Source organism: Nipponia nippon, unplaced genomic scaffold (genome assembly GCF_047370975.1).
Source record: "Nipponia nippon isolate SJK-2023a ecotype South Korea unplaced genomic scaffold, ASM4737097v1 scaffold_31, whole genome shotgun sequence".
Lineage (NCBI taxonomy): Eukaryota > Metazoa > Chordata > Aves > Pelecaniformes > Threskiornithidae > Nipponia > Nipponia nippon.
The window spans coordinates 6204358-6219859 of NW_028262349.1; the positions used below are offsets into that span (position 1 = coordinate 6204358).

Here is a 15502-nt window from a genome sequence, read left to right on the forward strand (position 1 = left end):
CGCCGGGTTTCTGAGAAAGGACTTTATTGAGTTACAGACTGTACAACTCAATCCTTCTTTGCAGCAGCCTTCCTCATGGCTGCCAGGACGTTACTCAGTTCTTCCCGCTTTCGCTTGGCCCGAATGTGAGTGCCGACCTGCGGGGGAGAGAGCGGCGCAGTCAGCGTTCATCCCGGCAGAGACAGACAGAACTTCTTGGCTGCTCCAGGCGCTCACTGAAGATGCTTTACTCGAAAAGCAGGCGGGATGGTGAAGTTCTGGCAAACGCGGACTCGAACCCCACCCACCTCGACGGGCCAGCCAGCAGCTACTTGCCACCGCATCCCAGCAGTGCTTCCGCTCAGCAATTACCCACGGCGAGGTAGAAGCTGCTTTCGGTTCTCAGGGCTGCCCCCAGTGAACCCCATTTCCAGTCCCCGGTTAACGGTGCCCAGCCTCCACCAGTATTGCTCCTCCTCTTCAGATTTGCAAATAACGCAGAAATAGCAGGCGAGCCTGGGTTACCGTGGCTCAGGGCCTTTCTGGCAAAGTACCTTTATGCCCACCTCCTGCTCTCCCGCCCAACCCAAGGAGCGTTCCCTCCGCTCCCTCGGATTTGCCAGAAACTTCCCAAACAGTTGGAAAAAATAAGAGAATTCATTAAAAAGTGAAGTTTCCCTAGGGAAGTGCAGAGAACAAAGTTAACTGCAGCAGAGGTTTTGCCATTCTCGTTAAGATGTCGGACCGACCTACCCGTTTCTTTATGAACTTCAGCGCACGTTTATCTTTGGAAACTTTCAGCAACTCCATGGCGCGTCTCTCATAGGGTGCAAAGCCACAGACCTCCCGGATCATGTCTCGCACAAACTTGGTGTGTTTGGTCAGGCGCTGTGGGGAGGAAGGGGGGAATGCATGGATCATGGTGAGCGCAGGTGCTTGTTCACCTGGACTGGGCTGCAAAGGGCTGCGGCAAACTCCGGGCTAAGGCCCCCAAAGCCACTTACGCTACTGGCGCGCCTCAAGGAAGCACGGTCTCCTGGCAGGCGCTAAGCAGCGCCGTGATCTCACTAAGACGCGACAGTCCCTTCGTTTTAGCCACAGGGTTGGGCATTTTGCGTATTTACATGCACCAACGTTTTTGGAAAGAGCAGGACCATTAGATACCCAGGGTGTGCGTTACTACGCATCTCAAACACCACAATTAAACAGCATTTAATCAAAGTGGGATAGAAGATGGAAACTGAATCAACGTCTCGTGTCCACACGCACACGTTCGCTGAGGCTGGGCAGCTCCCAGTGTTTGTCGTTACGGGGCGGCTTTGCGGGGGCGCCTGTTGGTGCTACCAGGAGCAGCAGGCAAGGAGGGACTTCGGAAGCCGCCCAGCCCATTTTCTGCTTCGCTGCAAATTCGATTTCAGCGGCGGCTGGAACGCATCTCTCTCATTTCTCCGTTACAGACTGCTCCACGGCCGGTTCTCCCGCAACCAGCGACTTCGCTCCCCGCCCACCCTCGCAGATTTCACGTTTCCAGGATTTAAGCCCCCGCTCCCCGGGGAACGGCACCGGCTTTCTCAACCCTTAAGCGCTGCGCGCCTCCCCCCGAGACCCGCTAAGCACAAACTGCTGCAGCCCACCGGGTACCTTCAGCTCCCCCACGCCCCGCCGCAGCCAGCCGCCCGCCCCGCACTCACCCGCTCCGCGTCTCCGGCTAAGCCCGGGGCTCAGGCGGCAGAGCAGCAGCAGCAGCAGCCGCCCGCCGCGGCTCCGCGCCCTCCCGCCTGCCCCCGCCGCGCCACCCCGAGGCGGGCCGGGCTCCCAGCCTCCCCCTCTCCCCGCCGCAGCCGCAGAGGGAACGGGGGTCCCGAGCCGCGGCTCACCCCGGCTCGCCCCCTTCGCCCGCCCCCCGGGACGGGGAGAGGCGGATGGGAGCGCCGCGGCCCCCGGTTCCCCGCCGGCCCCACGACGACAAAACGAGGCGCGCGGCCCCACAGCAGCAGGGCCCCGCCCGGGCGCTCCGCCGGCCGGGAGGCTCCGGGGGGCAGCAGGCCCCCGCCCGGGCGCCGGCCCCAGCCGAGCCCCGCGGCTGCCGGCGGAGCCTCCCCCGCGGCCCGGCCCTCCCTCGCCTCGTACTCACCCCGCGGCGGCGGCACTGCCTGGGCTTGGACACGTTCTTCGTCACCTTGTAGCCCTTGTTGAGGCCAACGGCCATGGGGTAGCGGATCGCCATGCCTGCGGGGAGAGAGCGGTCAGCGCCGCCGCGGATGGACGCGGATCCCCGGCCCTCACCTGCCGCCCCGCCGATGGCGCCGCACCGGAAGGAGGGGGAGCGCGCGGAACGCTGGGATGGCGCCGCTTCCGGCCCGCCCGCGCGGGGCCGGGGGCGCTCTGGCTCGCGCCGTGACCATAGAGTGCCGGGGGGGGCGGGGGCCGGGGAGCGCGCGCGGTCCGGGGCGGGGAGGGAGGGGCGGGGCTCTGCCCCGGGGCCGAGCGCGCGGGTCCGTCCGGGGCGGGGCCTGCGCTGGGGGCACCGCGGGGTGGGGAGAGCGGCTGGGGGGTGGAGCTGGGGGAGGGGGGTGGTCCGCAGCGGCTGGACGTGAGCCAGCAGCGTGCCCAGGTGGCCAAGAGGGCCAACGGCACCCTGGCTTGTATCAGGAATGGTGTGGCCAGCAGGAGCAGGGCAGGGATCGTCCCCCTGTGCTGGGCACTGGGGAGGCCGCCCCTCGAATCCTGTGCTCAGCGCTGGGCCCCTCACCCCAAGAAGGACACGGAGGGGCTGGAGCGTGGCCAGAGCAGGGCAGCGAGGCTGGGGCAGGGGCTGGAGCCCAAGGCTGGGGAGGAGCGGCTGGGGGAGCTGGGGGGGCTCAGCCTGGAGAAGAGGAGGCTGAGGGGAGCCCTCATCGCTCTCTGCAACGGCCTGAAAGGAGGCTGGAGCCGGGGGGGGGTCGGTCTCTTCTCCCCAGGAACAAGCGATGGGACGAGAGGGAACGGCCTCAAGCTGCGCCAGGGCAGCTTTGGGTTGGATATTGGGAAAAACTTCTTCCCCAAAGGGCTGTCAGGCCCTGGCCCAGGCTGCCCAGGGCAGGGGCTGAGTCCCCACCCCTGGGGGGATTTAAAAGCCGGGGAGATGTGGTGCTTGGGGACATGGTTTGGTGGTGGCCCTGGCAGTGCTGGGTTAGCGGTTGGACTTGGTGATCTTAAAGGTCTCTTCCAACCTAAACAATTCCATAATTCTATGATTCTGTACCAGCGGTGATTTGTGAAGACAGGAAGACAAAACACGTGCAGGAGGAATTAGGTTTTTGCAGGTCCACGAACATGAGGCACACATGAATCCAGGCGTTAGACCTACCCTGCGGCTGGACTTGATGTCTAGACACCAAAACTCGTAAGATGAAAGGATTTTGTTGAAACGAAAGATTGGATTTTTTTGTCTGGACAAATTGTCTGAGAAAGGACTGAGGCAAACATGTTGTTCAACCCAATGAACTGTTTTCTGCTTTCGAAGGCAATTCCATTTAATTTCTTAAAGTTGAAAATACTGAATTGAAAATTAATTTTAATGGAAAATTTGAAAATCTTGAATTTTTAAACAAATTACAGAATTTTACATCTTGCTGTTAGGCACACTACAGAACTAGTCTCCGCAGAACTTGTTCCTGCCGTACCAGGGCAGTTGTCCCAACTAAAACACAAAGTCTCCTTGGCGTCTGTCACCCAGCCACGGCACAAATTCAAGCAGTGAGGAATGTTCGTCCCTTAGATCATGACGGGTCCAGCTCTAATGCTTTTCTCCACAGGAGGGCAGAAGTTTGACAGACCTTCGCAGGGTGACGATGACTGTCCTACACAGGCAGAAGGAACCCCCACTCGGCTTCGCTCTAACATTTCTGAAAGTCAAGCAAGAAAAAATTAGGAATGCCAGATTTTTTATCCGCACCTCTAAAATCAACCCACGTTTGATGTCACCTTTCCTAATGAGAACTATCATACGAGGCAGCTAATTTTACCTTCCTGTTCTTCTTTGAACCCCCCCAAACCACTGCCTTTCCCCCAAGAGAAGGTTCTTTCAGACCCTTTGCCTCCCATCATTGCCTTCACAAGTCCCTACTAGAAAATCCAGTTTTTCACTTTCCAGAAGCTTTTCCCCCATTCCAGCAGTGGTAAATGCCTTCTCCCACGTTCCCAGCATTTGCAAATGGTTTGCATTCAGCTGAATTTCCCCCTTTCTTTGAATTCTGCGTTAAGTCCCCACACTCTTTGCCTTATTACTTTCCCAGAGCGGTTATGAGCAAAGACCCCATCAGGTGAGCATGGGAGGGAGAAAAAAGGGCGATAAGGTGAAGGAAACCGCGTGTTGGGGCTGAATCAGAAGGCCCAGGCTGGGGCTGACGCGCTCTGCTGCGAAGGCCGTGGGGGTCCTGGCGGACAACAGGCTGGACGGCTGCGGCGTGGCCTGGCTGCGGTGAACGCACTGGGCTGGATTAACAGAAGCGCGCCTGGTCGGCCGCGGGAGGTGATTGTTTGTCGTGGTTTGACCCCAGCCAGCAACTGAGCCCCACCCAGCCGCTCGCTCACTGCCCGCCGGTGGGATGGGGAGAGAATCGGAAGAGTAAAAGTGAGAAAACTTTAGAGATAAAGGCAGTTTAATAGGGAAAGGAAAAGCCGTACAAACAAAGCAAAGCAAGGAATTCATTCCCTGCTTCCCATGGGCAGGCAGGTGCTCAGCCATCCCCAGCGAAGCAGGGCTGCATCACGCGTAACGGGGACTTGGGAAGACAAACGCCATCACCCCGAACGTCCCCCCTTCCTTCTTCTTCCCCCAGTTTCTATACTGGGCATGGCGCCACAGGGTATGGAATAGCCCTGGGGCCAGGCGGGGGCAGCCCCCCTGGCTGTGCCCCCTCCCAGCTCCTCGGGCACCGGGCAGAGCAGGGGAAGCTGAAAAGCCCTTGACTGGTGTAAACTCTGCTCAGCACGAACCAAAACATCGGTGTGGTGTCAACATGATTCTCACCCTAAATCCAAACCACAGCACCGTACCAGCTACTAAGAAGAAAATTAACTCTATCCCAGCTGAAACCAGGACATTGTTCCCTTCGCTCCACACTCCTTCGGTCACACCTGGAGTGCTGGGTCGAGGCTCGGGCCTCGCAGTGCAAGGAAACCATGGATAAACTGGAATGAGTTCAGAGGAGGGCCGTGAAGGTGTTTGAGGCCTGGAGCATGTGTCCTGTGAGGAGGGTGGAAGGACCAAGGCTTTTCCAGCATGGGGGAGGAGCAGACGTGAGCTGAGGTGGATGTGAAGCAGCCACCCGAATTTCTGATTAAGCAGTGGGGAAGAACAAGTATAAGAACAAGCCATCCCACTGTGCCAGAAGCCAAGCAAGTACGGCAAGGGGCCGGACTGGCTGAAAGGGAATTCTGGATTGAGTTTACATGCAAAAATAAAGCGCATGGAAGACAGACGCAGCATCGAGCTACCCAGGAGACGTACACAAGCATTGCATGGACACACAGGGACAGAACTGGAAAAGCCAGAGTTCAGCTGGACTTGGCTGAAGACCGAGGGAAGAAGGAAAAGTTCAGCATGTGAACGCCTTGCCCTTCTCCCGTTGCTCCAGGTTTATAGAGAGGCATCCTCTGCCACACGACAGATGAGGTTTATCTTAGTGCCCCTCCTTTTTTCCAAGTATAGAACCAGCACAATCCGTGATCCACCTCACAGAGGCGCAGGATACACAGCTGAATGATGATGCCTTGGACCCCATCGTCTTCTGGACCTGAAGCTCATCCTGCTCACCACAGAGGTATGGGCCTTCATGGCAGGCAGCCACGGCAGGTCCAAAATCACCTCCACCTGCCCAATTCACTGCATCCCTCTTTCCCCAGCCTCCTGCATGCCGTCATGGCCAAAAAGCCACACGCGCTTTCTGAGATCCACCACTTGCGACCATGGAAAGGCAGAGCTCCCTTCCCTCCTGCTAGGGGAGCCAGAATTCCCTGGGGTCACTGTGGAGCCTGCACCCACCAACGAGCTGTTGGGCAATACTGAAGACGCTCCGCAGGATGCGCTCATAGCTGGCGCAGTGGTGGAGGCCCTTTGCCCAGGAATTCCAAGCGTGAATTTAATTGCCTCCCCAGAAGAGAGGACGGTCAGGAAGCTGCTGTCCAGCAGCGCTTCACCTCCCTGTCTTACCCCTCCTTGGCCAAGGCCTTGCAAGATGCAGGTGTTTGCATTTGCCAAGACCCAGACATGTTTCTCTGCCAGATGTCTTCTAGCAAGCAGCATGGGTGAGCCAGCAGAGCCAGGGAGGCGGGTGGGTCTGGGCGTCCGGAAGGCAAGCAGGAGGCAGGCTCAGCCTAAATCCAGGCCGCTTTCAATTCAGAGGCTACCGTCTTATGTTAATTAACAAAAATACGCATAGCAACCAGTGTGAAAGCACTTCAGCACCATTCCCATAGGGAGCCAGAGGCCTCCCCTTTGAGCTGAGACCTTGTTGCTCTCAGTGCACTGGTTTCTTCTGGAAGTGCCCCTTCCCCCATGCCTCCTGGCTGTCCCGCTGGGGGCTCCTGGACCTCAGGCACCTGAAAGCCCCGCTCACTTCTGCAGGGCTCGGAGCTGTTTGGTTCTGCACTGAGGTCTGCTCCGTGCTTCATTAGCTCAACTCCACGTGTTCGCGCAGGGAGTTTCCCCAAGTGATGGAGCCTCGCTGCCTTCCAGGAAATAATTACTCACAACAGCAACCAGCAAAAATCCCTGCGCGGGCTTCATCATACGCAATATGTCTGCAACTGAGGCCCTCACAGTCAGGGATGGAAATAAGTCCCTGCACCAAGATAGAGCAGGGCTCTGAAAAGAGGATGTGGGGAGAGCAGCAGCGATAACATCTCTCTCTGCCAGCTACAAAGTGGCTGTGGCCATCAGACACAGAAACTTGTGACGATGAGCACGCAGTGCTGTGCTGGCGCTGCCTGGGCGCTTGGTGGTGGTTGCCACCGTCGCTCCACTGTGCTCTTTTGAGAGGGCAGGAGGGAGCTAGGGCAGGGGTCCATCAAGCCTCTGTTGGGGAGATCCTGGGGGTGGAAGGGTCCCTGGTAGGTAATGGGGCTGTCCAGGGAGCGATCGGAGCCAAACCAAGGTGGCCTTTCCTCGCTTAAGCTTCTTGGGAGGGCAGTGAAGGCTGCTGCAGAGTCCCCACTGCGACCTCTTTTAATAAAACCAGGCCTCTGCCGCTGGAATGACTCCGCTGCCTTTGGATGCTCTGTCTCTCTCCTACGTCGGGTTCGCCAAGCAAGCGTCAGCGCAGGGGAACGCGCTGCATCGCTCTCGGCCCAGCCAGGCTCGCCTCTGGCTGCCTTCTGCCGGACACTTACTGTGTTGCTCACTGTCTCTCTCACAAAGTTTTAAAGCCCTGCTTTGAGGCAATCAGAGACGCTAACCGCTTTCTTTGGTGATGGTTTATTAGTTAGGTTTAAGCATATTTTTAAACAAAACACGGCTTTGCGCATCACAAGGCAATTTTCACTTTGGTCCTTGGTTCTTCCAGCTGAGGTAGTTTGAACCTGACTTTAAAGAAAACTCTGGTCTTGGTAATTAAACTGGGGTCCAGACAATATCCCCCAGAAGTATGTGGTAACTTGCAAGACTTTCCACAGCAAAATCAGAAACCAACAGCCTCTACCACCAAAACCAGGAGAGGAAACAGTAGGCTCAATCCTTCTCCTACCTCGCCCCATAAAAAGGGCACCAGCTGCTCCGTTCGGGCTGTGGTCTCCCCTCCGAAGCCGCACGTGTTCGTGGGCACACAGCACACAGAGAAGCCACAAAAGCTGCACCCCTGAGAGCGGAAAGGCAGACGACCCTGCAGTGGGTCCCCTATCACTACGTGTAACAGCGGTGAACAGGGAAGGCTACGTGTATTTCTAATGTTAAGTTTTGTGCAAAGGCTTCTTTTATAGCACAGGCGCACTGCTAAAGCTGTCACCCGTGCTGCCACAGACCAGCATCTGTTCCCGAGTCCACCTGCTCCAGGAAGAGCTGGAGAACAACCCCTGCCTGTTCCTTGGGGCTTCTGCTGAACGATGGTTTTTGTCCACCTGCCCAGTCCAACTGCCTGCTCTGCCTGAGCAGAGGAACCATCTGCCGCTGCCGCTTCAGACAGGCTGCTTCCATCTGCTGAGGGAAAGGATTTAACCCTCCTGGGGCTGCACTGGGGCTTACAACGCTTGGATTTTACAGTCCGGGCTAATCTACTTCGCCTCCGTTGCCATGCAATGGAATGCCTTAATTTTGTATCCACTTCTGCAATTTTAGGTGCCTCAGCTTTGGTCTTCCTTGTAAGTTGCTCATCACTTCCAAGTGAAAAGGATATGTGTGGGTAAACAGCCTGTATTTCTGTCATGGAGAAGCAAATTTCCCGCCTTCCTGCAGGGAACCACATAGAGGAGGACCTCAGGTTCCCCTGCGGCCGCTGTGCTGGTGTATCATCACGTGCTGCTTCTCCCCCGTGCCAGCGCGCCTTTCAGTGGGACCCCAGTGACTTACCTGCCTTTCCTTGCTGGGGATGGAAAGGTTTCACCCTCAGCAGGTGGGAAAGGCCATTCACAGCCCTACAGACTTCCCTCAAAATTAGCCACTTTGGACAAACGCAGCCACCATTTGTGTTATTGCTGCCTTTTCCAAGATGGCCCATGTTTTGCAGTGGCTGAATGCCATACGTCTGTGAATGGCTTCCATGGGGATGAGCCCATGCCCCAGGTCCTTGGTGGGCCAGTTGAGTGTCACTGCAGGCACAAGGGACAAGGCTGGGTGGTGTGGTTGGGGCAGCGAGGGTGCGCTGCCCCTTTGGGCAGCACTGGGAGGCCAGATGAGCTCAGCCCAGTCGTCAGTCTGTGCCGGTGGGGTCTTGGGCTGTCCCAGCCATGAGGAGCCTCCTGGAGGGAGGCAGAAGCCCAGAGTGGCATCTTGGGAGCCTGTGAGGGCCTCAGGGTTCAGACGGAGGTTCGGAGCTGGCCCTCATTTCTAGTTCAGCAGGTGCTTGGCCCTCCACGGCTTTCCTTTACCTGGACATGCTGTTCTGGAAGGGGAGGAGCGCTGCTCCAGGCCCAGGGTGCGGCTCTCGGCTGTGCAGTAATGGCACAGGAGAAAGGGCGGCCACCACAGGAGCCTGCAGGGAGGCCCTTGGGGTCCCGAGCACCCGGCTGCTGAAGAGGAGGTCGGAGGGGAAGGTGGGGTGAGGTGCTCAGTCTGCGGCATGGACAAGAGACATGGGCAGCAGTCACAGCCAGCGAACGGGACGATTGCTACGAACCGCTGCGCCCTGTGCAGGCGGATGTGTGTAGGTCTGCAGGGGAAGGACGCATGTCCCAGGCTGCAGAGTGCCTGTGTGAAGGATCCTTCACCTCTCTGGCACCGGCTTTCCCACAGCCCCAAGGTGTCCTGCACTGTCTGTGGCTGGACACTGCCTGCCCAGGCCCGGTCCCACTAAGCAAGGGCACGTCTCTTACCCACCCCAAGAGGGCTTTGACCGGCATGCCCCGTGGAGGCGAGAAGGGCTCCCCAGCATAGAGGCTCCCCTTCATTTCTCCAGTGACACCATTCCAGAGGAGCAGCTGCGTGCGAGCTGGCTCTCAGCTGTGCTGTCTGCTTGCACTGTATACCAGCTATGAAGCGTTTTTACATGACTGATCTCATGACACAGCATGTTTAGCAAAGGCTTAGAGCTCTAACATTTCCCACTCCTTGCTTGCCTGGATGGATTCTTCCTGCTTTTCTGGCTTCCTTTGGCCTGGGGACATCTGCAGAGTCTGGGGCATACCTGTGGCCTCCTGCAGGGCAGGGAGCAGCCGCGGGTCACAGAGGTCCTCAGGCCAAAGGAAGCCAGAAAAGCAGCAAGAATGATGCAAGGTTGAGGAAGATGGGGGGACTGAAGAGGGGGGTCCTTCCCAAAGTAAGTTCTTTTGGAAGAAGACCCACCAATAGGCCAAGGATTGCAGGGACAACCTTGGGGTATCCACCTTCCAAGGAGGTGTCAGACCTTCCTTATACGTCTGCCAACAGGAGAGTCCTGCAGAAAGCAAATGTTGCCATTTCTTTTACATAAGAAGGCATTTTTGACAAGAACAAACAGGAAAATTGGTCATGAATTGGTTGATGTGGCCAGGGTGCTGCCTGTTGTTGACACCAAAGAAGAAATGTGCAGGGTGGGGAGGAGAAAACTATTTGAATTAAAAAGTAAACAGAATTCAAGAGATTTGTGTAAAGACAGAGCAAAGGCAAAGGGCTAAGCAGTCATAGCACCCATGGGTGGCCCATATAAGTGTAGGTTCTTCCCACAGGATTTTCTCCTTGTGGGAGTCCTGCTGTCTGGTCATGCAGCCAAAGATGTCCTGAGGTTGGCCGAGCAGCTCTGGGTGCCCGAGGTGCCCAGTCGCTACACTGGAAGGACTCCCAGCTCCTTGCCAGATGTAGGGTGGGGAGGTATTCTCCCCTCTGGCCTCCGGCCAGTCCTGCTGACCCAGCCCCTGCCACTGGGAAACTGGGTGAGGTGGCCACTGAACCAGAACCACTCAGTGCCCTATCATCCAAATGTGTTTGCTTGGCAGGAGGGGTATAGTGGGTGGGTAGTGATTTCTATTCTGCAACACGCAGACACGACAGGCTTGCGCAGATCAGAGCCCCTCCAGACCAGTTCGGACCAGCACAAACCAGGCATGGGAAAGCAGATGCTCACTTCCAGCCACCAGCATGCTGACTGCTGCCAGTGGCGGTTCATCTACGTGATGTCAGCCATGCATGTGGTGTTCCCCGACACAGACACGTCACTGACTCAACTCTTTACTGCTTTTTAAACTAAATTGTCCGTATAAGCTGCCAATGGCCTCCCTAACCACGTAGCCCCACACCAGTCCCTCTGCCTTCCTCCATACCTGAGACCACTTCGCAGTTTGCAGTTTCCTAGCTCTCGTCGGCCTCCTGCTCCAAACGTGTTATAAAAACGCAAACCCAGCAACAGCTGCATAACAGTTTATCAGCTGCTTCTTTATGATCCAGCAGACACCAGATTAATCTCACGGGTTAAAGCTGAGCAGACAGAGTCCGGGTCTCACACATCAGGCAGGTGTTGAGGAGTGAGACCACTCCCCAAGCCACCCACCCAAGCAGGCGTCAGGATCCCAGCCACACGTGCCACGGGGGCTGCACACACCTGCACGGGTTGTGTGCACTGCGGCGGGGGATTACGCCTGGGGCCAGCCTCTCCGCTAATGGTGTGAGTAACTCCCCAGAGACTGATGAAGCCCTGAATGATTTGTGATGGCAGTATCGCAGACCCCTTCGGAGCACCTGCCCACACTACTGCGAGTGACAGAGGTGGACACTGTGCTGGTAAACTGAGGCAATCTCTCCTGATGTACTAAGGGAGAGCTGGCCTGGTCTCTTTGGTGCATGGGAAGAATGGTCAGCTAGTGAATTCATGCCATTTATCAGTTCTCTGCAGGCTGGGAAGCTCAATACTTCGAACTCACCAGTTACCTCTCTGGATTCCGTGGAGTTATACATAATCTTTCGCACTTGAGGGAGCTCAGAGGTTCAGTCAGAGCAACGACATCTCTCCAGCCCCAATGTGTAACAGCCCCAATCTTTCCAGTGGGCAAAACCGCGTCCCATTCTGTCCACACTGCACCACGCAGGGCCAGGCTGACGCTGATTTTCCTTTTAGATGCAAGATTTCTGCAGACACTGTAAAACAAATCAAATTTTACAAAGCTCTGATATTCTCATACCCAGAAATGGTGTTTAGCAGTGTTGAGGTAGTCTGCAAATATCTCCATCAACCTAAAGCTTCTCCCCATTTGCTGTAGCTCCTGCTCATTTACTCCATCCAAGCAAATCTCTTTCACGGCTGCCCAAAACATCTGTTTCTTGCACCTACCCACCCACACCCACCCACCGTGCACTGGTGGTAGAGAAAGAAGTGACGTGATGCTGCTGGCCTTCAAAATTCAGTGCACAGCACAGGCTGCAGGAGGCCGGGGCAGGGCAGGGTCTCTCCTGGTTTGCACAGTCAGGTACCAAACTCCAGACAGCGGAGGCTTCCTGTTGCAGGTTCGTGGTTAGTCAGAGCTGGCCCGCGCGTTAAGGACGTGCAGCTTCAGCACAAGGGCTAACGGAGCCTGTGCTCCGGCGCTTCACTGTTGTCACCAGCTGTGGGCTGGAAAAATGTTTTCCAATGAGACAGATGCATTGACAGGACCTAAAAGCCAGGTCCACCGAGCTACTCCACGAAGCTCAAGACAAACAGACATTAACTGAGTAATATTCACAGTCATTTAATTTTGTCGCAAGATCATTATAAAGCTTGATAAATTATCCTTTGTAAAATACTTTGAGATCTTGGGTGGAGCGCACTTTGGAACTGCAGAAAGCATTCCTTTCATCTCCTTTATTAATCACATAATACGCACAAGGGAGATTGATCCCATGCACATACCTCTTTATCTCTGTAGACCTGTCTTCTCCCCCCTCACATACACTCACTCCCTTTGCCAGAGGCTCTGTCTTAAGGAATCTCAGCACTCCCAGACGTACGCAGCATTTCTCAGGTTATAGTGCGCGACGGGCTAATTATCTTTCAAAGGGGAGCCAAAGGTTCCTGCTTTCGCCTTTCTTTGCTAGAAACAGAGATCCTAACACACAGCAGGTTGGTTTGTTTGTTTAACAGAATAAAATTGAAATCTTCACCCATCTCCAGTGAGACCACGACAGAGGCTGAGCCAGCCTGGCCAGACACGAGGCACGTAACAGGTTACTGCAGCTGCCGGAGGAAAATATGTAAATAGCTCTATGGTGATGGGCGCTGAGCCAGCTGCAGTTGGGCTGCGGATTTGAAAATTAGGCGCCAAATGGTTGTTTTGAACAAAACACTGGCTTTGTTTTCATTAGCATTTGAGCTCAGTGCCAGGTTTTCTATAATAACAGCGCGGGGGCGGGAGCGCTGCACACTCCCTCCCACAGCTCCGCTGCTGTAGCAGTGATGGAAGTGATCCCAGAGCAGAGCTGGGATTGCTCCTGGCTGACAGAGCAAGCGTTGTGAACTCGGAGGAACTGCACTTCAGAGCCAGTCCCCTCCCTCCTCCCGTACTCTCCAAACCGCCAAATGGCTAAAAGATTAGCGTCTTGCTTGTGTTATGAGGGAACCTGAACTCTACGGCGTGCTGGGAACCTGGGGCTACCCCGGGAGGCTGCACAGGAGTCTTTTCTCTTTGGAACCCTGAAAGTATAACTAGAATGAAATTCAGCTCTGGATGTGAAAGTCAAAGCTCTTAATGTTAGAGATTATTGGCCCAATATTTCATTAAAGGTGATATGAATAATCCCTTCCTTGATCTTAGATTAATGCTGCTATTTACCTATATAAATAGCAGATAGTTATGCACACGAACGCCCATGGCTCCATCTCCACAGACTCCAGGGCTGCCGGCAGCCTGACTAGAAGGAAATTGTGATATTGTTCCTACCTGGCCACCTCATCTGTTTTCAGTGGTGTTCTCACAGTATTTGATTGCCAAGAAATTTGTCTTCCTATTCCTTTGGAAGAATTCCTGAGCTCTGGGGAGCCGGCGAGGGGAAGACTCAGTAGCTAACGCTACGCTGAAGGCCGTGGTCTATCACACGCTACCAATGCTTCCCTTGCCTGACAAAGGCTGTGAATGAGTTGGGCTGTAGAAAGCCTCTCCATTGCTCTCGTGTTACAGACGTGGCTCGTTGTAGCTTGTGGCATTATAAGCAAATCACTGTGTGGAAAAGTGACGAAGTGTGGAAAGTTGAGGAGCCCCGAGCATTGACATCCCCCCCAGCTTCTTCCTTTGCCACTTTTCTGTTGAGATGGGAGGAAAATATGAGAGGGTTTTTAAATGAAATTCTCATTTCTTTCTGGTCACCTGAGACCAGGGTCTGGTTCCAGTACAGGAGCCCAAAGGGCCGCCCAGGCCCTCCTGCCAAGTCACTCGCCTTCCTGCCACAAAGGAGGGAACAACCCCAAGCACAGCCCTGCCGCCTCCTCCCCAGGCTTGGTTAACGCTTCCCCCAGGGCGAGGCAGGTTGAATTCTGCCTCAGTACGGAGGTAAATTTAAGTAGAAGAATATTATTGTTCAAGGCTCCTGCCAAACATTATATGCCTGGAATTAGAAATAAATAAGCCCTCCACACATTACAGCGTGGTGTCTTGTCTTGAAAAAAATCCTTGTTCTCCATACAGCCTGCTGTCTGTTTGCTTTAATCCCACAACTGCGCCGTGTGCTCCTCTGTGCTCGCTCTTAGATGTCTCTTAGCAAACTTTCTCGTAGCATGGATGAGAGATCCATGACACATGGCATACTGTTCGTTTCCTCTACTTGCTTTGGTGCTTTCTGTCCTGACGCTGCTGGAAGCAATTTTATTCAATGAAAGCTGAAATTCTGAAGCAGAAATCTGTGGTGAGGTATGAGTGCTTCTTCCAGACTTGCAGTCGTTCCTGGCAATTTTTTAAGCACTAATGCTGAGCTGGATTGAATTTGGATTGATAGGAAAATGTTCCGTGCTATATGTTCAATCCTTGCCCCTTCCTGAAATTAATGAAAATATCTGAGACAATCAATTAAACGTTACAGGCTGTTCAGAGTGAGATAAGGAACACGAGGCAGAGGGGAAGTTAGGCGACTACAGAAAAGACAGAAATAATCCTGCTATAAAAGATATACAAATAATAAAAGTATAGAATGAGAAAGGGGAGGGCATGGCAGCAGCTGCCGAGAAGCTAAAGCAGTTGAGGTAAGAAATAGCAGTGGAAACCCTGTGTCCCCAGATTTGTGAAAATGTCGGAGTCATTATGAAATCCCAGACAGCATCAGAAAACTGGTTACACCCGCCTGTGCAGGAAACTGGTCAACGACTGAGAGGATGCTGTGCATCAAAGCGTGTGCGAGATTTTCCTTTGTCTGTACTAGGTACTGTAAGTAATCTCTTAATTTATCTGATGGGAGAAGCACCCCAGTGCTAGGCAGCGCCTGTCACTGCTGTCTGTGTGACCTGACATCCCCAAATTTATTCTTATCCTACCCAGACAGTCAGATATATTGCAAGGACCTTTGAGCTAGAGCTCCGATCCTGAGCTGCGGGTGCTTCCAAGTTCCTGACTTTATATCAGGGTGAAACCTGTACGTGCACCAGCCTTCTCCCGTGCTCTGCTTTCCACGAGGGGTAAGCCCGGGGGCGCGGGCGAGGCAGGAGCCTTAGTGTGCTCCAACAGGTTCCCAATCTGAAGAGCCCAGGGAACGCAGCCCCAGGGATTGCCATGGCCCTCTGCCTCCCCAGTCAGGTAGGGCTGACACACCCCTGGACTGTCCCTTTTTAAGCATGAAATGATCATGTCCTGGGCTAACAAATCAATTCTACCTTCTGAAAGCAGAGAGGGGATGATTGTAAGATTGTTTTGGGTAGCACTGAACTGTCAAGGCCCTCAATGAAACACTAATTGCTAAATA

General features: G+C 54.8%; 1 protein-coding gene across 1 annotated transcript; it reads right to left on the reverse strand.

The window, feature by feature from the left end:
- Positions 1-2: 2 nt before the first annotated feature.
- RPL36 (ribosomal protein L36) lies at positions 3-2311 on the reverse strand. Its single transcript, XM_087769787.1, has 3 exons — positions 2114-2311; positions 733-867; positions 3-137 (listed from the first exon to the last, which is right to left on the reverse strand). The coding sequence occupies exons 1-3, from the start codon at positions 2204-2206 to the stop codon at positions 48-50; spliced, it is 318 nt and encodes a 105-aa protein (XP_087625913.1). The 5' UTR covers positions 2207-2311; the 3' UTR covers positions 3-47.
- Positions 2312-15502: the final 13191 nt, after the last annotated feature.

Bases quoted from the DNA above. Each gene is read 5' to 3' on its own strand.
- RPL36 (XM_087769787.1), bottom strand. From the start codon at position 2,206: ATGGCGATCCGCTACCCCATGGCCGTTGGCCTCAACAAGGGCTACAAG. The intron at 868-2,113 runs GTGAGTACGAGG...TCCTCCCCACAG, and splicing joins GGCAGTGCCGCCGCCGCGGG to CGCCTGACCAAACACACCAA. The intron at 138-732 runs GTAGGTCGGTCC...TCTCCCCCGCAG, and splicing joins TGAAGTTCATAAAGAAACGG to GTCGGCACTCACATTCGGGC.